Here is a 23,708-nt window from a genome sequence, read left to right as displayed (position 1 = left end):
GACCGAGACGGGACCAGTCCAGTGACAAGATCCTGGTGGGCCTTGGTCCTGGCAGGCTAGGAATAAGGAGGCAGACGTGGCAACATCAGACACTTCCACTGAGTGGGGAACAGGGGCCGTGCCTGCAGGGTGAACAGAGGGCTGTTTTTAATATGAGAAAAGTAAACACGGGTTTGCCTGCCAGAGAGTGACCGGGAAGCGAGGGAGACTAGCTGGACCCCTGCCCCACCTGCAGCTGGGGGAGGCTGGTGGCCACAGTGCAGCCCAGCTGAGGGGCTGCCTGGCCGGGTGTCTGTAAGTAACAGCAGGCAGCACCAGGTGTCGGGGCAGATGCTGGTAGGTGGGGAACGTGGAGGTGACATCTGTGGCTCCACCCTTTGGATGGTTTCATTTCTCAGCAGAAAGGGAAGAAAAGGAAGCAAGGTCATCAGCCTGAGTGGGGATGGGGAGGAGGTGTTGGGAGGTGAAAGGCAGAGAGGGGAAGGTGTAAAGTCACTTTCCAGGCAAGTGGGGAGGGAATGAACAGGCATGTCTAAGATTCCTGGGTCCGTCTGTGGGTGAACAGAGAGTGAGGCCGTCTGCCCACCACTGTCTCCTGCCGTCTGTGTGGGTGCAGGAGCCCAATGGATGGAGAGGTGGGTTTAGCACCCTCGTACAGAGAGGAGAGTGATGGGGAGGAGGCCATCATGCCATCATTTGCTGCCAAGTGACAGCAAGGTCGGAGAGGTGCTGTGAGAGCCCCCCGGTGGCACCGATGGAGCGATGGGCATCCTCAGGCCTAGCTAGAAAGAGAGTGGGTGTCAGAAGTGGGACTGCACAGGGGTCCGCATGGGTGGAGTACAGTGGCCATCACAGAGGGTCTGGGAGCTGGGCCTGACTCCCCTCCCCGCCACCAGCAGGGCAGCCCCTGCCATGGCAGTCATCTCTCAGCAAGCATTGCTTGTGTCCTGCCCACCAGGCTCAGAGCCAGGGTCTTGCATTCCCTGCCCCTGTCCCTCCTCCCAGTCCTGGGTTCTGGAGGCCAATGTGCTCCCTGGCTATCTCATTTCTTTAGGTTCTGTGGCCGGAAGAGGCCGACAGAGCCCCAGTCTGGGAGTGGAGGCCTGGGCTCGGCCCGCCTTGACCCAGGTGTGGTACTTAGTCATGCAGCCGCCCACGGCCTGTGCGTTCCGTCTAAAATCCAGGATGGATGGAGATCAGTGAGGACGGCGGCGGCCTGTGACGGATGCCCAGGGACATAGCCTTCTGCCCCGTCAGCTCTGCCCCACCCACCCTCCTGGGACACCCAGCTGTCCCCTCACTGGGGGCCAGAGTCCCCAGGCCTTCTTCCTGCAGGTCTTTCCTGAAAGCGCAGCTGGGAGCTCAGAGCTGACTGTGCTCTCCCAAGGCACCTCCAGGCCTGCAGCAGGCACTGGGACCCTGCTGAGGAGGAGACGGCCCCTCTGCCCAGAGAACACCCTTGCACTGTAGGCCTGGGATGAGGATGGAGAAGGGGGCTCCTGACTCGGGTTGGGGGAGGTCAAGGAGGCCTTCCAGGAGGAGGTGAACAGAGTGAACCCACGTGCAGGGAAGGTATGCTCTGAGCAGGAGGGCAGCCTGTGCCAAGGTCCACGGGTGACTCTACAACCACCCCAACTACCGGGATTGTCCAGGCCTGGGCGGGCGTGGCTGAGCCCAGAGCTGGGCCAGCAGTCCTCCCTGGGTCGGCCTGCTTTGCCCTGGCCCAGGGCATGTCCTGGGTCTGCCCACCCTCCCAGGGCTCCCCAGGACATGGTGTGCTAGCTCCCAGCACGTGGTTCTGCAGAAAAGGGGGGCAGCGGGGCAGGGCTGTGGCTGCCTGATAAGATGAGGCGAGATGAAGCTTTGCCGGCTGACTCCAGTCTCCAGGCAGGAGGGAGCAGGGGCACAGCCGGCCAGGTCATCCTGGAGCCGAGGGTCCAAAGGGTGAGGCGGGGCCTGTGAAGGAGGGGTCAGCAGAGGGCAGGGGAGCAGGAGGGGAGGCCTTGAGCCCAAGTCAGCACCATCAGGGTGGTCCCAATTGAGCTGGTGATGATGGCAGCTCACTCCTCTCCAGGCCACCCCTCCTGGCCGTGGGACCTGGCTCAGCACTGTGACAGCCCTCCCCCAACCAGACACACACAGGCCTACATACCATGTACACACATGCACATAACGCGTGCACGTGTCTGTACCCCGGGGGCAGCTGCACGACAGCCGGCGGCCATGGTGATGACATTCAGAGTCCCTCTTTCTGTACAGGCGGAGTCCTGGTGTCTCGCTGCAGAGATCAGCCGCGGGATTGTCCAGGCCTGGGCGGGCGTGGCTGAGCCCAGAGCAGGGCCAGCAGTGATGGGCTGTTCTGTTGGACTCCGGGGCTGCTGTGGTCAACCCTCCAGTCACGCAGGGAGGCAGAGGGCAGCTCATCATAGTTGTCTAGCATGCGGGAGACACCAGGATGGCTAGAACGCCGCTATTTGCATTAAAATCCGGCATCTCCACGTGAGGCTGGCCTGGAATCGAACCCCAGCCAGGTTGTGTGACCTCGGACAGGCCCCGTTCCTTGACCGCTGTGAAGTTGTTTCCTCATCTGGAAAATGAGGTGGGGTACACGCCTCCCTTTCAGGGGTCTGAGGACTAAATAAATGGGTGCACATGGTGGAGCAGAGTCTGGGGTGTCCCACCTTCTGCTGGAAGTGGTCCACTGATGGATTCTGGGCAATACAAAGGGCAGTCAGTGCAGCAGAAGCAAGCTGGAGGGAAAGAGCGGAGGTGGCCAAGGGCGCAGGGAACACAAACCCCCAGCACAGGAGAGGTTCCGCCAGGCCAGGGGATACTGCCAGGTGAGGGGTTCTGCTGGGTGAAGGGCTCCGCCGGGCGAGGGGTTCCACTGGGTGAGGGGTTCCGCTGGGTGAGGGGTTCTGCCAAGCGAGGGGTTCCTCCGGGTGAGGGGTTCTGCTGGGCGAGGGGTTCCTCCGAGTGAGGGGTTCCGCTGGGTGAGGGGTTCCTCTGAGTGAGGGGTTCCTCCGAGTGAGGGGTTCCTCTGAGTGAGGGGTTCCTCTGGGTGAGGGGTTCCTCCGGGTGAGGGGTTCTGCCAGGCGAGGGGTTCCTCCAGGTGAGGGGATACTGCTGGGCCAGGGGATTCTGCCCACCCAGCCCAGGTTCCCACAGGGCTGTTGCTGCTCCTTCGACGGAAGGCTTGGGGCACCGAGGCCTTCTGCAGGGAGATCCGGAATGGCCCTGGTGTGGGGCAGAAGCAGCTCTGTGGGGACTCAGCCCACAGCAGGCATCCCAAGGGTGTGATGTGGGCTCCCCCAGGTGTCAACTGGAAGTTCTGCTGGGAAAGACCAGGCAGGGTTGCAGCAGCTCTGGGGAGAAAGACCTCCCACAGCTGATATCAACTCGGTGGAGGCTGAGAGGGTGGGTATGTGACCCCCCTGCTCCGCCTGGTCCTGCTCTAGGCATTGGAGGTGGGAAGGCAGGCGCTTAGGGGTCACGTGCACAGCCGGAAGGCCAGTGTGCCTGGCAGGAAGTTGGGGGGTCCTGGGATGGCGAGGCTGGGGCAGCAGCAGGCCCCAGGGGACAAGAATTTGGGGTGAGGAGCTGGGCTTTTGGTCTTAGTGCAAAAAGGAGTTGGGGAGCTCTGAGAGCATGGTCTGATTGGGCCTAGAAATGAGCTGTCTGGGGGGTTCTGGAGTTTGGGGGGCCAGGGTGGGAACAGGAGACCCAGGCATTGCAACACTCAAGGACGGAGGTGGTAGGGAGTGAGAGGCAGCAACTGATCTCGTTCAGGGAAGGGTGGGGTGAGCTGGGGCTTCAGGACCCCTCAGGTGCTACATGGGGAGGAGTTAACTTGGAGCCAGAGGGAGGAGTGAGATCCTGGTGGATGGGGACACAGGGACAAAGACACCAAGCTGAGAGCCTGGCTGCCTGCAGCCTGGAAGGAAGGAGCAATTTGGTGTTGCTGGAGCATGACTGGGGTCAGGCTGAGAGCCATGACAGATGAGGGAAGACGGGCTGCGGCCAGGGCATGGCGGGATCCCACCTCAGTCAGGTATACAGGCGGGTGGGCACTCAGGCCTCGGCCAACCGAAACAACGACAGCCACAGCCCAGCCCCTCCCCACTGCCATGACGTTGAGTGGGAGGACGGGAGCCAGTCCTCCCCCACAGCCTCCAGGGCACACCTCTGCCCTCCAGGAACGTGCTCAGTGCCCTCTGAGCTCAGGGGTCCCGTGTCTCCAGCCCACCATGGGGCTGGGAAGGGTTTCCTCCTGACACAGGGGCCCTGGAGGCTGTGTCCTCCCCCAGCCCAGCAGGACCCCATGGGCATTAGGGGAGCAGGAATGGCTGGGCCCTGGTGGCTTCGCATGGTGGAGGAAGGTCAGGCAGGGCCCCGGGGCTCCAGCCCTGACCGTCACTAAGTGGATGCTTACTTGCTCCACCGAAGTCACCTTGTCTGAACTCCATTGGCAGGGCCATGATTTGCAATCTGGTGGGGAGCCAAGGAGAACCCCGCCTCTGTTTGGAAGTGCCCTCTGGCTGCCTTGTTTAGTGGCCTTGCGGGAGGCAGAGCCAAGAGAGCCAAGCTGAGGAGGGAAGCAGTATCCTAGCAGGAGGGTTGCCCCGCACAGGCAGAGGTGAAGGGAGGCACCCAAGCGGAAGAGAGGGAGCTTCAGCAGGGGGAACCCAGAAAGGCTTCCCGGAAGAGGCACCATCTGAGCAAAGCCTCACAAGAGAGGAGAGGACCTGGGGACACAGAGAAGGGAGGGAGCACATGTCCAGGGGAGAGGACGGTATGAACAAGGGTCTGGATGTGTGTGATCTGGGGGAAATCTGAAGGCCTGGAGGGACAGTTCTTTTAGCAAGGGCAAGAAGAAGAACCAGGCCTGGCTGGCTTGAGGGAAAGTGTCCTGTCATCTTGCCTGGGGTCCAGGAGTATGGTGCAGGGGTGTGGCCAGACTCGGCTGTCACCAGCTTCCTCCCCTCCTTCTACCCTGGAATGGGGTGGAAGGCAGGCACAGTGTCCCACAGGTGGCCACAGGCTTTTCTTCATGTGTAGGATGGCGGTGATGGTGGCATCCTTCCCAGGACTGAGATGTAGGGGGACGGGCATCTCACTGGGAGAACAGGACACATGCACTGTGTGGTCCCTGCCGGGCACACCCTGAGTGTTCCGTTCCCCTTCCCCATCCGCCAAGGACCTGCAGCTGCTTGTGCAGCCTTCAGGCCATTGCCTTGGGGAGGAAGAAAGGCATCTGTGGACAGTGCCACCCCAGGGCCCAAGCCCTGAGAGGAGGTGTGTCCTGGAGGCAGGCAGAGCCTGCGCAGTCTCCTGTAGGGCTCCAGGCTTCCTGGGGTCATCTCATCCTGAGACACAGAGGGCCCAGGTGGCACCTGCTCCCCACGTGATGACACCCATGTCCGAAAGGGCTGCCAAGGGGAACCAAGGCAAGGTCCCTGGGCAGGTCAGCCTCAGGGTCCCAGGCCAAGCCCCAGTCCATCTGTGCAGCTAGTGGTCACCAGGTCCTTCTGCCAGCAGGAACAGGAAGGTGGTTCCGTGCACCCAGCTGGAGGTGACACTGAGACAGGTTGTCCCCGGGGCCCACATGATTTACTGGCTCCTGCTTTGCTCTCAGCAGGGTGGCCCTTCTGTGGCAGGCTCTCAGTGGCATAACCCCCCCGCCTTCTTTCATAGGGGAGTCCGAGGAAGAGGAGGTGGCAGTCCCAGCAGGCCTGGCAGCCCTGGTTCTGCTCTCGTCCTCACCGAGACTTGCTTTTCGATCTTGGGCCCTCTTGCTTAACTTCTCTGGGTCCCAGTTTTCTCATCTCTAGGATGGGACGTCCCCAATGCCGCAGGCTGCGAGTGAGAACTTCCATCCCAATCTTGTTTCCTGGCTCAGAACCAGAGCGGGTCATCAGTGATGCTTAGTCAACATCCTGTGAGAGAGCAGAGTCCGAGCCTGCATCAAGTCACAACCCTGCCCGGCTCACTGCGCCTGCAGGCAGGGCCCCCCCTTCCCTGGGCCTCAGTTTCCCCTGGAACCTTTCTCCTCTGAGCGCCTTCCTTCTTCAGAAACCCCACCTACCATGAGGCCCCCTGCAGAGGGCACCTGTTGGGGTGGGGTCTCCTTGGCAGGGGCTGGGAGGAGGACGCTGGCCTTGGTCAGGCCACCGGGGCCAGGGCAGTTGTTTCTGGCGGCTCTCAAGCAAACGCGCTCATCCCATCCTGCTTTCTGTTCACCCAGCAGCACTGGGGTCATTTGCTGAGGGTGGACCTGGGACCGGAATTCCAAAGTCCAGTCCAGCCAGAGGTCAGGCCCACCGCCCCTATCCCTTCCCCTCCCCACCATGTGCTGGGCATGGGACCCCTGCCCACTTCTGCTCAGGAATCGAGGGGCCGTGGCCCGATTTTGTGATGCAGAAAGTGAGCTCGCAGCGGTGATCAATGTGTGGCTCGTGGCCAGGGCCAGGAGCTTTCCCTGACCTCTGCTGCCCCCTCAGGCTGACCCATGAGTGCTCATGGTGACTTTGGGGGGGGTACTAAAATTTGATCTTTAGCATTTTTTTCTCCAATTTATCATCCTCACTGTAAAAAAAATACGACAAATTAAGAAAAGCATAAAAGAAAAATTTTAAGTCATCCAGCACTTTACCACGCAGGTGTGACATTAACAGTTCTCTGTGGCTGTCCGCAGGCAGTTCGTTTTTAAATGGGATCATACAGCTGCCTTTCGGAGCGCTCCCATCTGTCCGTATCTTTAAAAGCCTGATTTCTGGGGCCACATCAGAGCCTTTGCTGGTGGAACCAGCCCCTCTAGGCAGAGCTTGGATCTTCCACCTTGGCCTAGGGTCAGTAGGGCTGCCCAGGCATCCCTGCGAGCCCACCAGCTGGTCCCAGAGAACACCCAGGAAGGGGAAAACCAAGCAGGCACTTGTCTGAGGCGTCGATGTATTTCTTGTGTCCTGTGGCAGGCCAGCACCCTAGCGGGGCCGCGGTGGGCCCGTGTCCTTCCTCACACCCATCCTTCCAACCCACACAGGCCACAGGCAGGGGCAGGGGAGCAGGGGCCCCAGGGCAGGGTGAAGTGGACCCCGGGTCCCTAACATCCGCCAGATCCCGCAGCCTACAGGACATTCCCTTCATCAGCCATCAGGGCCTCCTCCTTACCAGCCAATCAGGCAGGCACCCGACAGACGCAGAGCTAGTGGGGAGGGGGAGCTTGCCCCATCAGTACCCTCTGATGCTGCGACGTGGAGGCAGAGCTGAGGGTAGGCCTGCCGCCCTGCAGGGAACAACTGACCTGAGGGGCTGCTGCCGCTCCCCATAGTGGTGGGATAGGACGATCAAAAGAGGCATGCAGCAAGTGACCAGTGACCTTGCCACGGTGGGACTTGGTGCCACCGCTGAGCTAGGACCCTCCAGAGTGAGCAGCGAGGGCTGGCAGGTGCACAGGCTGGGGCCCTTCTCTGGTAACAACATCCCCCCAACCCCTGCCACTTTGTAGATGACAAGGACTTTTCCTGGCAGGGGTGGGGACCAACTCCCCATCTCTGGGTCTCAGGCGAGGGGCTGTGGCTGTGCCCCTGATGATGGGCCCTGCATGGCCCCAGCCCTGCCCACCCCCACCTGTTCTGAGCAGCTCTGTCCTCTTTGCCCACAGGCTGCGCAGCCCCTGGGTGCCCTTGTGCCTCGGGCAGCCCCGAGTCCTGCAGGGCCGGCTGGTCAGGTCCTCGCCCTCGATCTGGGACAGGTAACATACCTGCTGTCTCCCCTGGCTCCCCAGTGTCTCTGCGTCAGTCCCCAGACATCTGTCCAGTGTCTGCATCCAACTCCCCGAGACAGATAGGGAGGCCCAGCAGGTGAAGGTGAAGGTGGGGGCCAGCAGCACAGCCTCACAGCGCCCACCCTAGCAGCCCAGCCAAGGGCACCATCCTTGGGCTTGGGCCCTTCTCCATCCCGGTGGAAGGCAGAAGGGAGATCCCTCGAGGCCCCACCATGTGCCAGGGGAGCTGGGCACTCACCCGGTTCAGGGAATTCCCACAGGCAAGGAGGGAGCCAAGAAAAGCACTTGTACTGGTGCACCCGCACACACACACACACACATATGGACACATACACACATGTGCGCGCGCACACATGCGCACACATACATGCACACACACATACACATACACGCGAACACACACACACGCTGCCAGTTTAGGCCTAGATCCTGGTGTGACTCACCAGGCAGCAAGCCCAGCAGGGCCCCCCAGGTCCCCAGGCCTGGAAAGGTGACCTCAGCCTGGAGGTAGTGGCCCTGGCTCCTCTGGGCACCACACTCCTCTGTGTGTCTGCTAAGGAGCTGTTTCCAGATGCTGGGGACTCCCTGACCCAATTTAGCACTTGCCAGGCCACCTTTTCACCCAGGGCAGGGGGCAGAGAGCTCTGAGCCGCAGGCCCCCAGCAGCCTCCCCAGGTTCCCAGTGGCCTGTGCCCCCCGCCACACACAGTGCCACCTCTAACATCATCCACTGTGTGGGGGGTGCTACTACATAGAATGTGGACCAGCGACAGCCCTGCCCCACGTCTGGGTGCACCATCCCATTCTGCAGATGTGGAGACTGAGGCTGCTGTGGCCCAGCAGGCTCTGGTTAGTGCCTGGTGAGGGAACACTGGACAGGGAAGGCGGCACTATCTGGGCGACCACAGACCCTAGGTGAACAGCCTGGACCAGGCAGAGGGGACATGTTCAGAGGTTCTGAGAAGCTGAACCCCCAGGACTTTGTGACAGGGCTGTGAGGGGTAAGGGGTAAAAGGGTCACCATGGCCACCCCCAGGGTGAGGGCGTGGAGGGCAGTGAGCGTGTACTGATGTGGCTGCACTGGACAGTTGGGTGTTGAGATGCCCGAGGGCCATGGCAGGAGGTGGCTAGCCGTGGTGGGGGTATGGAGCCTGACAGATACCCTGCTGGAGTCGGATGGAGGCCTGGGAGGGTCCTTGTGCAGGAGGCAGGGAGGGGGTTCGGCCTGAGCATGCAGGAGGCGGGTACACGTGCAAACCGGGGCCCCAGGGAACAGCCCAGGCGAGGTCGGGAGGGGCCTGTGTTGTGACCGAGGGACCAGCAGAGGTGGGGAAAGGTGGCAGGAACTAGGGGGCGGCCAAGCTCGGGGCATCAGCTATGCCTGGGGGCTGGGTGCGTGTCCAGGGTCCGACGCCTGCAGCAGTCGGACACTGAGGCAGAGAGAGGTGGGAGAGTCAGGGGCTGGGGGCACTGCAGGCCCAAAGATTGGTTGGGTGTAGCAGGTGGGTGGGTGTGAGGGACTTGGGGAGGGGAGCAGTATTTACGGGCTGGTGGAGTAGGGAGTCGATGCTGTGTCTGGAAGGCCATCCAAAGGCCAGGGGTAAACTGAGGCTCTGTGAAGCTGACTTGTGAGATGTCTGCCCCGAACTCACCCCACAACCCCTCCATCCTCCCCTCCCACACCTGCCCCGTGGAGAATCCCTGCCTAGTTCACTGCCCGCCTTCCTCTGCACCGCACCCTCCAGGGCAGGGGCAGGGTTTGTCTTACTCCTGGTTGTGAGGTCTCAGACAGGTTGCTGGCTCTGAGAGGTTAGGGTAGGGGCCTTGGGGTGCTCAGGAGGGGCAGGGCTCGGTGAGGGGGCACAGTGAGCTGGGGGTGCAGGTCTCAGAAGAGCAAGGGTCTGAGGCTGGTCAGTGAGGCCTGGGGTGTGGCTGGAGAAGGGGCAAGGAGTCGGGGCTGAGGTGGTCACATGGGTGGATGGATGACGCCCTCACAGCTTCCCCGGTGGCACTCTGCCTCGGGACTTCCCTCTTTGCTTGTTACTCTACATCCTCTTGCGGGGACCGACTCTTGGGAAGACCCGCCCCACCCTTCTCTGAGGTTCTCAAAAACGTAAGCAACCTTTTATTTTTATTTACTTTTAAAAATATAGCCCTGGACAGGAATCCAAGGGTGCTTGCTGGAGGCTGACTGGGTGAGTGCCTGTGATGCCACATGGGTTTACTCAGAGGGCCCAGACAGAGGATGCTTCTGCTCGGGGCTGGGGGACAGTCGTGGCCCTGGTGGGGCTGGGAGGAAACCTCCTGCCTGCCCTCTGCTCCCCTCACTTGGGTTTGCGTCGGGAAGGTCGGGAAGGTCGCAAGAACGTGGGCTATTGCCCAGGGTCCCACAGCACACGAGGCAGAGTCAGGGTTCCAGGCCCTTCCACACCTCAGTTTCCTGTGTGACACCTGGGGCTTCTGTCCTGCCCCATCTCACAGCAACACCATCCAAAGCTGTTGGCCCCGGACAGCCCCTGGGCCGTGCACTCCTGGCGAGGAAAGAACTGCCAACCCCACCTGACCCAGCCAACAGGAAGTGTGGCCCCTGCCCTGGGGAGCTCCCCGCCGCCCCTGCTGGAGGCCCCCACACCACCCTCCTGCCTTGCACAGCTTTAGCTCAGGTGAATTGTCAGCAGGCAGTTCGAGAGGGTGGGTCTGTTTCCTGATCATGTGCGGCTCTACAGCCTGGGGTCCCACCTCCAGGATCTCCCATTCTGGGGGAAGACAACAGAGCCTCAAGAGCTGTCTGGGCCTCTGGAAGGCTTCCTGAAGGAAGGGGAACGTGAGCGAGCCTGGGCCTTGCCACGTTTCCCGTGCTGCGTGCAGCCTCACTGGCCATGGTGATGGACACTGCCTGGGCATGGGGCATTGCCACCAACCCTCTCTCTGGCCCAGAGAGGTGACCCAGAGTGCCAGAGCCACACAGCTAGTTGGGGGAAGTGAGGTCTGGTCTTGGGTGTGGCACAGCCGACTCTGGGCCTCAGCGATCCAACCCTAGCACTGAGAGGAGCACGAGTGAGGGCCCCTGTGCCACCAGGGGCCAGCTCTGTGATGGACAGCCTGGGTGCTGCTGGGCGCTCTTTATACCTTGGTCCTTTAAACCACCCCCAACACACTGGCCAAGTTCTGGGGCCAACCACTCCTTCAGCCAGCACCTGGAATTTATCTGTGAGTGGGGCACTGGTGGAGTCTGAGGAACCGCCACGACCAGACTGGCTCGGGGTCAGAGTCCCTGACTCTGGGGCGCCGCGGTCTCCAGTGACGTCTAGGAGGGTGTGTGTGTGTGTGTGTGTACGTGCGCGTGCGGGTACCTGCGTGTTAGTGCGGCGCGCCCGGGCAGGCCCGCGGGCCTCAGTTTCCCCCGCTCAGTGCAGCGGCCCGGTCCGCCGCCGCCGTGTCGTTGCAGCGCGCTGCAGGAGCAGAAGGGCGAGCTGCGCAAGCGGCTGTCCTACACCACACACAAGCTCGAGAAGCTCGAGACGGAGTTCGACTCCACGCGCCACTACCTGGAGATCGAGCTGCGCCGCGCGCAGGAGGAGCTGGAGAAGGTCACGGAGAAGCTGCGCAGGTGAAGGGCGGGGCGAGGGGGCGGAGGGGGGGTCGCGGAGCCGGAGCGTGGGCCGGGAAAGCCCTGCGGGCCCCCGGAAGCCGCATGCGGTGCTCCCCTCTCAGGCCGGCTGTTGACCCCACGCAGATGGGGAGTCCAGAGGTTCGGGAAGGGGAAGCTCTTCCTCCTACTTTGGAGCAGCGGAGCCAGGATTTGAAACCGGCAGATCTCCAGACCCAGACTGATCCACCCGGGTCCCAGCCATGATCCCCTGAGTCCTGATGGGGAAAGCTGTGTCTAGCCAGGAGAGGAACCCGTTTAGGGACCATTCCCTTGAGTGCCTGCAGGACAATGAAGGGTCGAGCCACACGTGCCAGACTCCTTCAAACACAAAAGTTTTCTAAAAGCTTTTTTTGGGCACATTTAGGATGGATATTCTTCTAAAATGTTATATACACTTTCCCATCTTCTTAAACAGAACGTGCAAGGAGCATGCGAATTTTGCTGTTGGCTTGATTTGTTTTCGACGTTTGTAGAGCATCCACTGGTGCCGCCCAGGGAGGGTTTACCGGGGATGGAGGATTTGTCCTCTCCGAACAGCCCCGCCCTCCTGAGTGTTTTGCATGTCATCCTCCATTCCTGTAGAAGCCAAGCTTCGGCAGTGCAGTCAGACCTCAGTTCAAGTCTGGGCCCTGCCAGTTACTGAAGTAATTAAAGTTTCACTTCAGTTTCCCCGTTGGCAAGACGGGGACCATCACACGACACGACACGTGGGTTGTCTGAGTGGACGCCATCCCCAAGCCCCTCCCACTAGCAATGGAAGCGCCAAGCCCCTGACTCCCATCCGGCGCTCGGCTCCACTCGCCCTTTCCAGCAGAACTGCGTCTTGTTCGCTGTGATGCTCCAGCCTCCCTCTGGGGCCCCTCATATAGTTAGTGTTAAGTCTCTTCCCTGCTCATTCGCATTCGAACTGTCAGCCCCATCACAGGTTTGTAAGAATTGTGGGTCAAATGTGAGTAAACTGGCTCCGCGTGCAGATGGGACAGAGTCTCTTGTGAATAACAAGCCTTCGATTCTCATCTTCAGAGGCTCCCGGGGCGAAGGGGGAAATTGGTCCTGGACCCTGGCCTAGGATAGGCCTCTACAAGTTAGCTTTAATGGGATGTTTTCTGCCCTGTGCAGAGGGGCACACATTCCATTCCACCAGGGTGAGGCTGGTGGGGTCAGCTCGAGAGGTCCCAGTTCAGCCCCACCCTGCTCAGCAGGCTGTGCGGCCGTGAGGGTCATGGGAGTGCCAGGCCTGGCACCACAGTGACCCCATTGCCTCCTGCTCCAGGATTCAGAGCAACTACATGGCACTGCAGAGGATCAATCAGGAGCTGGAGGACAAGCTGTACCGCATGGTAAGGCTGCCACGCAGCACCACTCCCCAGCCCCACACCTCCTTCCCTGGGAGAGCCACCCAGCGGACACCCCTGAGCCACTCAGGAGCTGGGACACAGGTCTTGCTGGTCCCACCCCTTTCTCCACGGAATGTGCAGGGTGGGATGCGTGCTCTCAGGCTAAGGAAGTACTAGGGTCCAGGGCTGCCCTGTGCTGCCTGAGCGGCGGATTTGAGCACTCCAGCCTGTGGGCATGTAAGAGGGGCTGTGGACGGAGGGCATAAGCTGGGAACAGGCCCTCCAGTTCAGCCTGCCAGTCCAGGGACCTGAGCCCAGGAGGAGAGGGAGGCCCAAATTCAGGCCCTGGGTGAGCCAGAGACAGGTTCCAGCCCCAGTTGTGCCTCTCATGGGGACCCCACTGTGGGGACCCTCACACCACCTGCACATGACTGCAGTGGGGTTGCCATTTTCTCTGTGACTGCACTGCTGGGACACATGTCCAAGAGGGACAGGGTGAGGGCTTCTGGAGCCACTCCATCACTAGGATGAAGAGGTTTCCCTTCTTTCTAGTTTGGTGACCAGCTCATTTTGTTTTTGAAAGCAACAACCCGCCCACCTTTGCAGTGCTGTCAGAGGGGAGGTGGCAAGCCTGGGGTCTGGACCTGGCTCTGCCTGGGTCCCTGGACATGGGCCCTTTCCTTTCTGAGCCTCAGTTTCCCAATCTGTCCCAGTGAAATGGGCTGGGCTCTGTGTCAGGCACAAATCCTCCGTGCTGAGTCCCCACTCCCAGCTTCTGAGGCAGGACACTGTCACTTCTGTGTTACACATGAGAAACAGGCTCAGGGAGGCAGTGACATGCCCAACGCTGTCTGGCTTGGCAGTGTTGGACCCAGGCATTGAACCAGGGTGTGTCTGTGCTCTTAAGTCCCATACCCATGGCCCTCCAAGTGTCTTGTCGTTCATGGCTGCAAGGGGCAACATAGGGGCGCAGTTGAGTGACGGGGCAAGGAGCCAACCAGAGACCTCCTCCTCCCACCATCCCACCCGCAGGGCCAGCACTATGAGGAGGAGAAGCGTGCACTGAGTCACGAGATTGTTGCCCTCAACAGCCACCTGCTGGAAGCCAAGGTGACCATCGACAAGCTGTCAGAGGACAACGTGAGTGCCACGCACGCTTGGCCCACAGAGGGCTGCCGGTGGGCCCGGGCGAGGGCTTCCCAGGACGCGCCGGGAGTCACATTCTGACTCTCAAGGGTCTGAGCCCAGCTGCTTTGGCCCCAGCATCAAGGGGCTGGTGCAGGGTACAGGTGGATGGACAGGCTGGTCAGGGTTTTGAGAAGGACCTGGTACAGTTTGGGAAGGTTGGGGCTGCCTCGCCGAGGATGCCAAGGGTATCCTAAACAGACTCTCTGCTGTAAGGACTTGAGCTAGAGGAGGTGGAGCCATATTATCCCATTCAAGGCAAGGCTTCCTGACCCCAAGGCAGGGTCATGGCCACTCAGGACTCCCACCCTTGGCCAGTCCCAGTGTCACATCACAGCCATGTATGTGGCTGCCCAGGGGGCCTAATTTCGGGGACCTTGTGAGATGGGCCCACTTGCCCCCGCAGGCCCGGGACAGCTGCCTACGCATTCACGAATCAGCTTCTGCTCCTTGCCAGACCCTACTAGGCTCCAAGATTATGGTGTGAACAACACAGGCAAAACACACACACAAAAAGAAACCTCTGCCCACGTGGAGTTCACATCTGAGTAGGGCAAACTTTAGAGTGTGTTAGAAGTGTGAAATGCTGTATAGAAACAGACAGCGAGGAACAGCACCAGGGAGTCGCCAGCTGCAGGGCCTGCAGATTCCAAGAGGGTGCTTCTGGAAGGGGCTGCTGGGCCAGGACCCGAGGGCGTGAAGGAGCCACCACCCAGACAGCTGTGGGAAGAGCGTGGCTTCCAGGCCGAAGCAACCGCGGTGTGCAGCTGTACCCGGATAACTTGCAGGACCCCAAAGAGGCCAGAGAGCGCCCAGGGGAGGGGCGGCCAGGGTCAGAAGGACAATAGGAGGCGACATTGTGTAGGCTCCTCCCAGAGATCTGGGCTTCATTCTGAGTGTAGTCGAGAGCCATAGAGGGTTCTTAAACCCTCTATGAGGAGCAACATGATCACACGGACAGCTTGCAGGGCTCACATGGCTGCCGTGCTGGGAACAGGCTGTGGGGACGAGAGCAAGAGCGGGAAGATCAGGAAGCTGCCAGGGCCTTAGTACAAAGGATGATGGTGGCTCAGGTGACAGTGGTGGTGGAACTGGGCAGAGGGCTGCGATTCTGGTCTTTTTGAAAATAGAATCAATAGGACTGACCAAGACTTAGGATGTGGGTTGCTAGAAGAACTGAGTCCAACCCAGCTACAAGGTTCAGAGCCCAAACAAAAGTTGTTGCCGGCCATTTCCTGGCTGGGGACAGCGAGGGAGGGCAAGAGCTGGGTAGGAGACGCATAGGAGCCCTTCGAGAGGAGATGTTACCAGGGTAGCGGGAGGCCCGGGCCTGGAGTTGAGGGTGAAGGCCAGCGTGCCAGTGGAGACTGCCGAGGCAGCCTGCTGATGAGAAGCAGGGAGGCCCAGCAAGGATGCCTGGGGGAAGTGCCAGCAGGCTGGGGGACACCAGGCAAGTGTGGTGGCCCAACAGCCACTTGAGGAGGGGGCTGCCATCGGTGCCCTGGCCGGCTGGCTCACCAGCTGCTGAGAGATTAGGTCAGAGGGCCAAGAAGAGGCACTGAGATTTGGAGACCTAGAGATCAGTGGTGGAGTGGAAAGGTGGTCCCAGGCACAGGCCGCCCTTCTGAGGAGTGTGGCTCTAACAGAAGGGGACAGGATGACATGGGCTCAGGACAAGAGGTGTTTCTTAAGGTAACAAGGCTAGGCCCCTTATGTAAGTGGGCACCAGTCCCGGGGACCTCTGCAGGGATGGAGCACAGGAGGAAAGTGAGGCACAGCCAGCTTCAGTGGCTTCCCAGGTAATCCAGGTGGTCGCTCGCACACGGAGCCAGAACTCAACCTCGGGACTCCAACTCCAGCAGCCCAGGGCCCTGGGCAGCCAGAGCGCCTGCCTCTACCTGCTGGCTCTGCCAGAGCGTCCCGTGAGCATTTCCTCCCTGAGACAGCAGTTGTGGCCGCTCAGGAAAAGCTCCCAACGTCCCAGAGCCACCGCAGACACGGACAGCCCAGGGGCTTGGGTGCCCAGCCAGGTGCCCCAGGGGCTATGGGCATGGCACTGGCTTCCCAGTGGCATCTGCTCCTGGCTGTGGCTGGTGGGGCTCAGTGGCAGACCTGGGCTGGCTGGGCAGTGTCTGCAGCCCGCTGGTGCCAGGAGCAGCCAGTCGACTGGAGTTACACAAGGGGCCAGTTCTCAGCTCTCAGGCAGCTGTGCTGTTCTCTTCCAAGGAGGCCTGGGGAGGCATTGAGAGGGGCTTGGCCACTCCGATTCCCTCCACCGTGTGGGCCAAGTTGGGGGCACCAGCCTCAGTGGGGAAGGCTCCAGGGCCATGGTGGGGGAACCGAAAGGTGCTGTCAGAGATAGCCTTGCCTGGGCAGCAGAACGCCTAGTGCTGGTTGGGCTGGGACACTGGCCAGCCCTCGCCAGGAGCAGCCATGGAGCAGCTTGGGTGGGTCACAGGGCTTCGGGGCCACCCCAGGGCCAGCTGTCAGAGCCCTCACAGTGGGGACCCCGGAGGGGCAGGCATGCAAGCCCCAAACACAGGCACATGCAACAGAGATTTTCAGTGGTGAAGCCACACCCCTCGAGTCCTACTGTTTGCATCTGTTTTCAGAGCCAGCGCCCGCCTGGGCCTGCGGTCACACACCTGCCCGGTCCCTGCCCAGCCCTCCAGCCACCCTGTTCCCAGGCCACACTCTGGGAAGGCGGGTGTGAGCAGCAAGTCTGAGGTGCAGGGTGGAAGGTGCTGGGACTCGTCCTGTCACCCATTCCTGTCTGGCACTCCCACCCAGTCATCTTTGGAAGGACTCCGGGAGCCCGAGGGACAGGGAGACCAGGCCTGCTCTATGAGCCTGGGGGGCCTCCGGGAGCTCAGGGCCATTGGGGCTCCTCCTCCTACCACCGCCCCGACCTTATGGGGGTTCCTATCTTAGCACAGCCCTGGGGGCGCCAGCTAGGGCAGCGGCAGGGCCCTTGACGCTCTGGCAGCCCAGGTCAGAATGAGGCCCTCATTTGCAGGCAAGAGCATGGCTCCCAGAGAGGGCCAGAGCCAGTAGTGGGTCCCTGTCCTGCCGAGCGCACAGCGGGCCCTGTGCACCCACTGCCCCTGCTGGCCACTCGGCGCTGGGCAGGGCGGCGGGGCCTTGGCTGGGGGAGTGGCGCCGAACGCCTTCTCTTGTCTTTTAGGAGCTCTATAGGAAGGACTGCAATCTTGCGGCCCAGCTGCTGCAGTGCAGCCAGACCTACGGCAGGGTCCACAAGGTGTCTGAGGTAACGTGGCCCCACAGCCAGGCCGTCCCACCCCAGGACCACCGGCCTCCTTGTGTGCTGGTCTCACCCCAAGGCCACTTCCCATCCTAGGGGAGGAAGATGCTGGCTGAGCCCAAGCCTCCTCTGTCCCCGTTGCTCCTGTGGTGGAGGGGCCGTCAAATGCACCCATCTCACCCAGCTGGGCAGCCCCTGGCCCTCACCAGAGTCCCCTCAGCCCACCCCGGCTGCCTGTCGCCCTCAGTTTCCTTCGGGGACTATCTAGGTCCCTGCTCCCTCTGAGCACTGACACCGCAGAGTGACCTCGTGTGAGCCTCACAGGAGCCTTGTGTCTGGGCACGGTTTACTGACAGTGCCCATTTCAGAAAGAAAACACTTCAGGAAAGATGGTGTGGCCGAGGCCACACGGCAGGCAGGTAGCAGAGCCAGGACCCAGAACCAGGCCTGTCTGATGGATGCCAAAGGCAGACGGGCCAGCAGCCCACCCCTGCCCACCTATGGCCACCACACCCTGCGCCCCCTGCCCCCGCCTCACATGCAGTCTCCTAGCCAGGCCTGTGTTCCTTCCCCCGGTCCTGGGCCACACCTGAGACACTCACAAAATAGATCAAACAGTAGCGGGACACCCTCACACGGCACCAGGCACTCTCAGCCCTGGCCCTCAATCTTTGTTGCATCTGTTTCTGGTCTGTCTTCAGGAGTGCTCAGGCAGGACTGGGGGCGGGGGGTCGTGCCCCCCTGCTTCCATAGGACCCATGCACCTGGGAGAGCAAGTCAGCCCCTCTCTGGGCACAAAATGGGTGGGGATAGGGGTATGTGCAGCCTTGAGTGTGGCCTGAATCAGACCCAGGTTCCGGCTTCTCCAGGTGACTGCAGCTTCTGGGCTCTCCTGGGCCCAATCAGAGTGGGGAGGGAGGAGGTGACCCGGGATCCCCAGGCCATCACAGCACCCACACCCCTGGGAGCTTATTCAGTTCAGCCTCCAGGGTCCCGCTCCCCCGGGTGTGATATGAGAAGCTGGGAGGCCCTGTTCATCTGTCTGCCTGCCTGTCAGTCATGGCTAACGTCAGTCTCCAGCTTTGGGGCCAGGACTGGGCCACCATGCTGACAGTGACCCTGTCCCCGCCCCCTACTCCTCGCGCCCGTTCCAGCTGCCCTCGGACTTCCAGGAGCGCGTGAGCCTGCACATGGAGAAGCATGGCTGCAGCCTGCCCTCCCCCGTCTGCCACCCGGCCTATGCCGACAGCGTCCCCACCTGCGTCATCGCCAAGGTGCTAGAGAAGCCTGACCCTGCCAGCCTGTCCTCCCGCCTGTCCGATGCGTCGGCCCGAGACCTGGCCTTCTGCGACGGAGTGGAGAAACCAGGCCCGCGGCCCCCCTACAAGGGAGACATCTACTGCAGCGACACAGCCCTCTACTGCCCAGAAGAGCGGCGGCGCGACCGGCGGCCCAGCGTGGACGCACCCGTGACCGACGTGGGCTTCCTGCGGGCCCAGAACTCCACCGACAGCGCGGCTGAGGAGGAGGAGGAGGCCGAGGCAGCGGCCTTCCCGGCGGGCTTCCAGCACGAGGCCTTCCCTGGCTACGCGGGCTCACTGCCCACATCCAGCTCCTACTCCAGCTTCAGTGCCACGTCGGAGGAGAAGGAGCACGCGCAGGCCAGCACGCTGACCGCGTCCCAGCAGGCCATCTACCTGAACAGCCGTGATGAGCTCTTCGACCGCAAGCCACCCTCCGCCACCTACGAGGGCAGCCCTCGCTTTGCCAAGGCCACGGCCGCGGTGGCAGCCCCGCTGGAGGCCGAGGTGGCCCCAGGCTTTGGGCGGACCATGTCACCGTACCCGGCTGAGACCTTCCGATTCCCGGCCTCTCCGGGTCCCCAGCAGGCCCTGATGCCCCCAAACCTGTGGAGCCTACGGGCCAAGCCGGGGACTGCCCGGCTCTCCGGGGAGGACATGCGGGGCCAGTGGCGACCCCTGAGCGTGGAGGACATCGGCGCCTACTCCTACCCGGTTAGCGCCGCTGGCCGTGCCTCACCCTGCAGCTTCTCTGAACGCTACTACGGTGGGGCCGGGGGCAGCCCGGGCAAGAAGGCCGACGGCCGCACCAGCCCACTCTATGCCAGCTACAAGGCCGACAGCTTCTCCGAGGGGGACGACCTCTCCCAGGGCCACCTGGCAGAGCCCTGCTTCCTGCGGGCGGGTGGGGACCTGAGCCTCAGCCCCGGCCGCTCTGCTGACCCACTGCCAGGCTACACACCCAGTGAGGGGGGTGACGGGGACAGGCTTGGGGTGCAGCTGTGTGGGGCCACCAGCAGCCCTGAGCCCGAGCAGGGCTCCAGGGACTCCTTGGAGCCAAGCTCCATGGAGGCCTCCCCGGAAATGCACCCCGCCGCCCGCCTCAGCCCCCAGCAGGCCTTCCCGAGGACTGGTAGCTCGGGGCTGAGCCGCAAGGACAGCCTCACCAAGGCCCAGCTCTATGGAACCTTGCTCAACTGAGCGCCACGTGCAGGCCTGGCTGTGGGCCTCTCCCCGCCAGCCCATGGCGCCCCAAGGGGCCGGCCTCACCCCCCAGCCCCTGCTGTTCCCCCGCCCCTGCCAACAACCAGGCGTCTGTTCCTCCCCGTACCTCCTCTCCTCCCCAACCCCATAGGCCCGAGGAGGATCCCCCCGCACTGCGGTGTCCACCAGCCCCGCCCCATGGAGCTCCACTTAGAACGTTTTTCACACTCGTCCTTCCCCCATCTGAGAGGGGCATCCCCCCTTTTATAAAGCGAAACTATTTTTATAGAGAAAAAGGGTCTTTCTAACGCACTTGGCCTCCAGCTCCCTGGACGGCTGCCTTGGCGTTTTCAACACAAAGCTCCTTTATTTTTGGGTGAGGGTGCGTGGGGCCTGCCCCTTGGAAGGGAAGGGAAGGGAAGGACCGTGTCCTATGGAGACTGGACTCTGCAAGTGGGGAGAACACCCCCACAAGCCAGTGACAAGGAAACCCAGAAGTTGTGTCCACGAAGAGGGAGCTGAAACGAATTTGGGGCTATGAAGTGTTTTAAAAATCATTTTTCGCAGTGTGGCCACCGCGCCGCCCTGAGCCCCCCCCACGGCCCATAGTCCCGGGTGGGCGGGGATGATGTCCCGGTGCGGCTGGCGCTCATCCCGCCCCCACGTCCATCCCTGACACCGTCTTACTCTACCTCAGACATGATGAGGCCCTCCACTCCCGGTTTCTGTAGCTTGCGTTCCTGTTGTCTCTGATGCATGCCCTGTCAGTTACTATTGTATTTTGCATTCATTAATAAAAGACACTGGTGGAAAGAATCTAGATTGGGCTATTTCTCCTCCTCCTGCCTTTTGGTCTTGGGAACTTGGAGTCCCTGGTGTCCCCACCCTCAGCCTTGCTCTCTGCAGCCAAGTTGGGCCCCTTAACCCCACGTCACACCCCGTCCCCACCCTAGTATCCAATTTCCTATCTAGGGTGCGGATTCCCCTGCCTTTCCCAGCCCACTGGACATGACCGTTCTTTCCTCTGATCTCACACTCCTGTGCGCTGCCCACGGATTTCCTGGCCTCTAATCCTCACGTCTCAGACCGCTTCTCCTTGAGAGGTACTCAGGCTGCGGACAGAATGTCAGCCAGCGGCTTTTCCTTGGCACACGGGAGCTGCCACTCTGCTCTGGCTTCCTGTTGGTACTGGGAACTGGCTGTCAGGCTGGGAGCCGATCCTTTGGTTGGAAAAAAAAATTGCTTTCTCTTCCCCAGCTCTTTAAGATTTTCTCTTTGACTCTGGCGTTCTGCGGTTTCCCTGAGGTGTGTCTGGGTGTGGACTTCCTTCTTAGGAATCTTCTTAGGATTCTCAGGGAGTCTGACACGTGTGGATTGGTGTACTTCACCAGTTCTGAAAAATTCTCAACCATTATTTTTTAAAAACATTTCTCTGCGCATTCTGTTTTCTCCCTGCGGGTCTGTTTCTCAGAACTATGCTACCTCAAGCCTGAGGCGGCCCCATCACCCCCCTACCGTGCCCTGTGCCACCTCAGGCCTGCAGCGGGCCCTGCCCATCCACACCACACCCTCCACGGCTGCCGCGCTCGCCTCCTGCACTGCACACCTTTCTTCCAATTCACTAATTCCCTCCTGTGTCTGCTCAGCTGCCACACACACAGTTTTTCATTTCAGTTGTTCAGGTTTTCCATTTCTGAAGGTTCTATCTGGGTGCTTTACAAGTCCACGGTGAGTGCCACTTTCGTAGCTTCCCATTCCCTGGAGTATTTTCTAGCTCGTCTCTTATTTCCATCAACACGGTGGGCGCAGCCGTTTCACAAGGTGGTCTGGGACTAGACCGTGGCCTGTGTAGGCCTCCTCAGGGCTCCTGCTCCGGTGGCCCTGTTTCTCTGGACACCACTGATCTTGGACACATGCTCACCCCTGCCCTTGAAGATGTGCATGTGTGGGTTCAAGGCTGAGGACGGAGGCCCCTCCCCAAGGAGGCCTTTATGGCTGTCCCTGTAGGTGCCTGGGGCATGTCCCAGTGGGGAACACCACCCCAGGTTCATGCCTGAAGGTTCCCTGGCACACCTGGCTTTGTGTAGCTCCAGCATGGGACCACCACTGGTCAGATGACTCCAAGGACAGTGGGCATCAGCCATGGCTTCCTGCATGCTTGCTCTTCCCCTTCCTCTGCGGAAGAAGCCAGAGCCAGCCTGGCTGTGTCCTCTTCAGTCATACCTGCCACCCCAGGAAGCAGCCTCCCTGAGCCGGAGGAAGCTTGGAGCGGTTTGGGATTCTGGTCTCCTCTCTGGGGCCTGTGGGCAGACAGAACAGGGGCTGCATCCCTCACTGAGCTGAGGGCAGCCAGGAGGGTGGGAGAGAGAAATACCTGGCACCTGGTGGGCAGAGGCACTCGCAGAGGCGAACCCAAGCCTCAGCCGCCCCAATGTCAGCTGTGAGACCTGTGGCCTAGATGTGGGAAGGCTGAGGCCAGCCAGAGGGGTGCCTCAGCTCTCACATCTAAGTAACAAAAGCCTGCCCAGCTCTGACTCCTGGGGGCTAATCAGACGCACCTGCCCTGGGCAGCAGCCTTAGCCCTGATGTGCAGGGCAGATTCAGGGTGCTGGCTCCCATTGCTACCTCAGAGCCTCTGTCCCTCACGGGGCTGTCCTGCCTGGGCTGCAAAGCCTGCCACAGCCAGGCCTCAAAGGTGTCCTGTTGCCAGAGCAGCCAGGACCATTAGGCCCCTGCCTAGGACTGGGTAGGTGACTTTGGCTATAGAGCCAGGGAGCCTGCAGGCCCATGAGAGAAGAGGAAGGTAAGGGTCCATGCGGCTCGCAGCAGCGGGGTCAGCCTGACGCCCTCTGGGTGGGGGCCTGCCTGCTGTGCGTGGCACTCAGAACACTGCTCCTTGCGGTGCTGAGGCTGGGGGCCACAGTTTACCACCCCCAATTTCTCACGGCTCAAAGCTGGCTCAGCAGGGCCCTGAGACAGGAGCGCCTGTGGCTCTGACGCGTGACTCTTCTCTCCCAGGATCCCCTGGGCTGGGGCTTGGTGCTCCCCTCCTCTTCCTGGTGCTGGTGTCAGCTGGCAGCCTCATGCTGGCCTCTGGGACCTGGCTCTGCCCACAAGGAACTCAGAGGTGGGGGAGGAAGGCAGACAGTGTGACACTCAGCTCAGGGCTTCCAGAACACAGGGCCTGTGGGCATCTGAGAAGGGAGGGCCCTCACTGCTGAAAGGGGTCAGAGGAGAGGCCCAGAGTGGGTGTTGAAGGATGAACAGGAATTCAACAGGTATTTTTGGCAAATGAAACAGAGTCATGAAAAGGCACAGATCTGTGACAGCTGGAGAATTCCAGAAACTGTTCAGTGCTCCCATGGAGCTCCCAAGGGGCTGAGCTCTGGAGCTGGCAGCTTCCCTCTGGATCTGCCCTTCGACATTCTGTACTTGGACTGTCCCCACAGTTGGACGGGAAGTCCTGGACAGTCCCCATCTACCCAGACAGCTAGCCATGGCATGGGGTTCCCTCCTTCACCTGTGCCCTCTCCCTGCACTGAGATCCTGCCCTGCCTTCAGGGAGGCCCTGTCTTTGTATCCACCACCCGCCCACACATCCATGTATGTTTTCTCCTCAACTCTCAGCAGGGCAGTGCAGGGTTGGGCTCTGCCACCAGCTGAGTGTCACCTTGGGCAAGACCCAGACCCTCCTGGCCAGTTTCCCTTTCTGGAGCCTGAGGACATTCATCAGTGCAATTTCCAGGGACCCTCTAGGCAGCTGAGTCTCCCACTGTACAGAGAGCCACGGTGAGGTGGAGGTAGAGCCCAAGGGAGGCCATTTTGGAAGGAATCCCAAGTACAAAAAAGAGCACAGGCTTGGGGCCCTAGGCACAGCTCCCTGCCCCCAGGGCAGCAGTTTCCTCTGCTGGACAGTGGGGATCATGGACACCCTGTCAGGAGCTGCGAGCATCAGCTCCACTCAGAAAAAGTCACGGCCACCCCG

The 23,708-nt window shown here is 61.2% G+C and overlaps 1 protein-coding gene across 27 annotated transcripts in view; it reads left to right on the top strand.

Annotated features, from left to right (window-relative positions):
• The window catches only part of BEGAIN (brain enriched guanylate kinase associated), a 50,057-nt gene extending 29,518 nt beyond the window's left edge, over positions 1 to 20,539 (top strand). For 6 of the 27 annotated variants that reach the window (XM_035261471.3, XM_078335739.1, XM_054240352.2 and 3 more), the window contains exons 3-9: positions 7,661 to 7,750; positions 9,937 to 9,978; positions 11,232 to 11,393; positions 12,709 to 12,775; positions 13,805 to 13,912; positions 17,142 to 17,225; positions 18,374 to 20,539. In XM_035261471.3, the coding sequence (XP_035117362.1) occupies positions 7,661 to 7,750; positions 9,937 to 9,978; positions 11,232 to 11,393; positions 12,709 to 12,775; positions 13,805 to 13,912; positions 17,142 to 17,225; positions 18,374 to 19,720 (1,900 nt within the window). In that variant the 3' untranslated portion in view covers positions 19,721 to 20,539. The remainder of the gene's footprint in view (positions 1 to 7,660; positions 7,751 to 9,936; positions 9,979 to 11,231; positions 11,394 to 12,708; positions 12,776 to 13,804; positions 13,913 to 17,141; positions 17,226 to 18,373) is intronic. The other 21 variants (XM_035261479.3, XM_035261485.3, XM_035261481.3 and 18 more) reach the window with 5 other exon arrangements.
• The last annotated feature ends 3,169 nt before the right edge of the window (positions 20,540 to 23,708 follow it).

The sequence above is a fragment of the Callithrix jacchus genome, chromosome 8, assembly GCF_049354715.1.
Source record: "Callithrix jacchus isolate 240 chromosome 8, calJac240_pri, whole genome shotgun sequence".
Lineage (NCBI taxonomy): Eukaryota > Metazoa > Chordata > Mammalia > Primates > Cebidae > Callithrix > Callithrix jacchus.
Note: the sequence above shows the minus strand (reverse complement) of the source record. Positions and strands in the feature narration are given on the sequence as shown.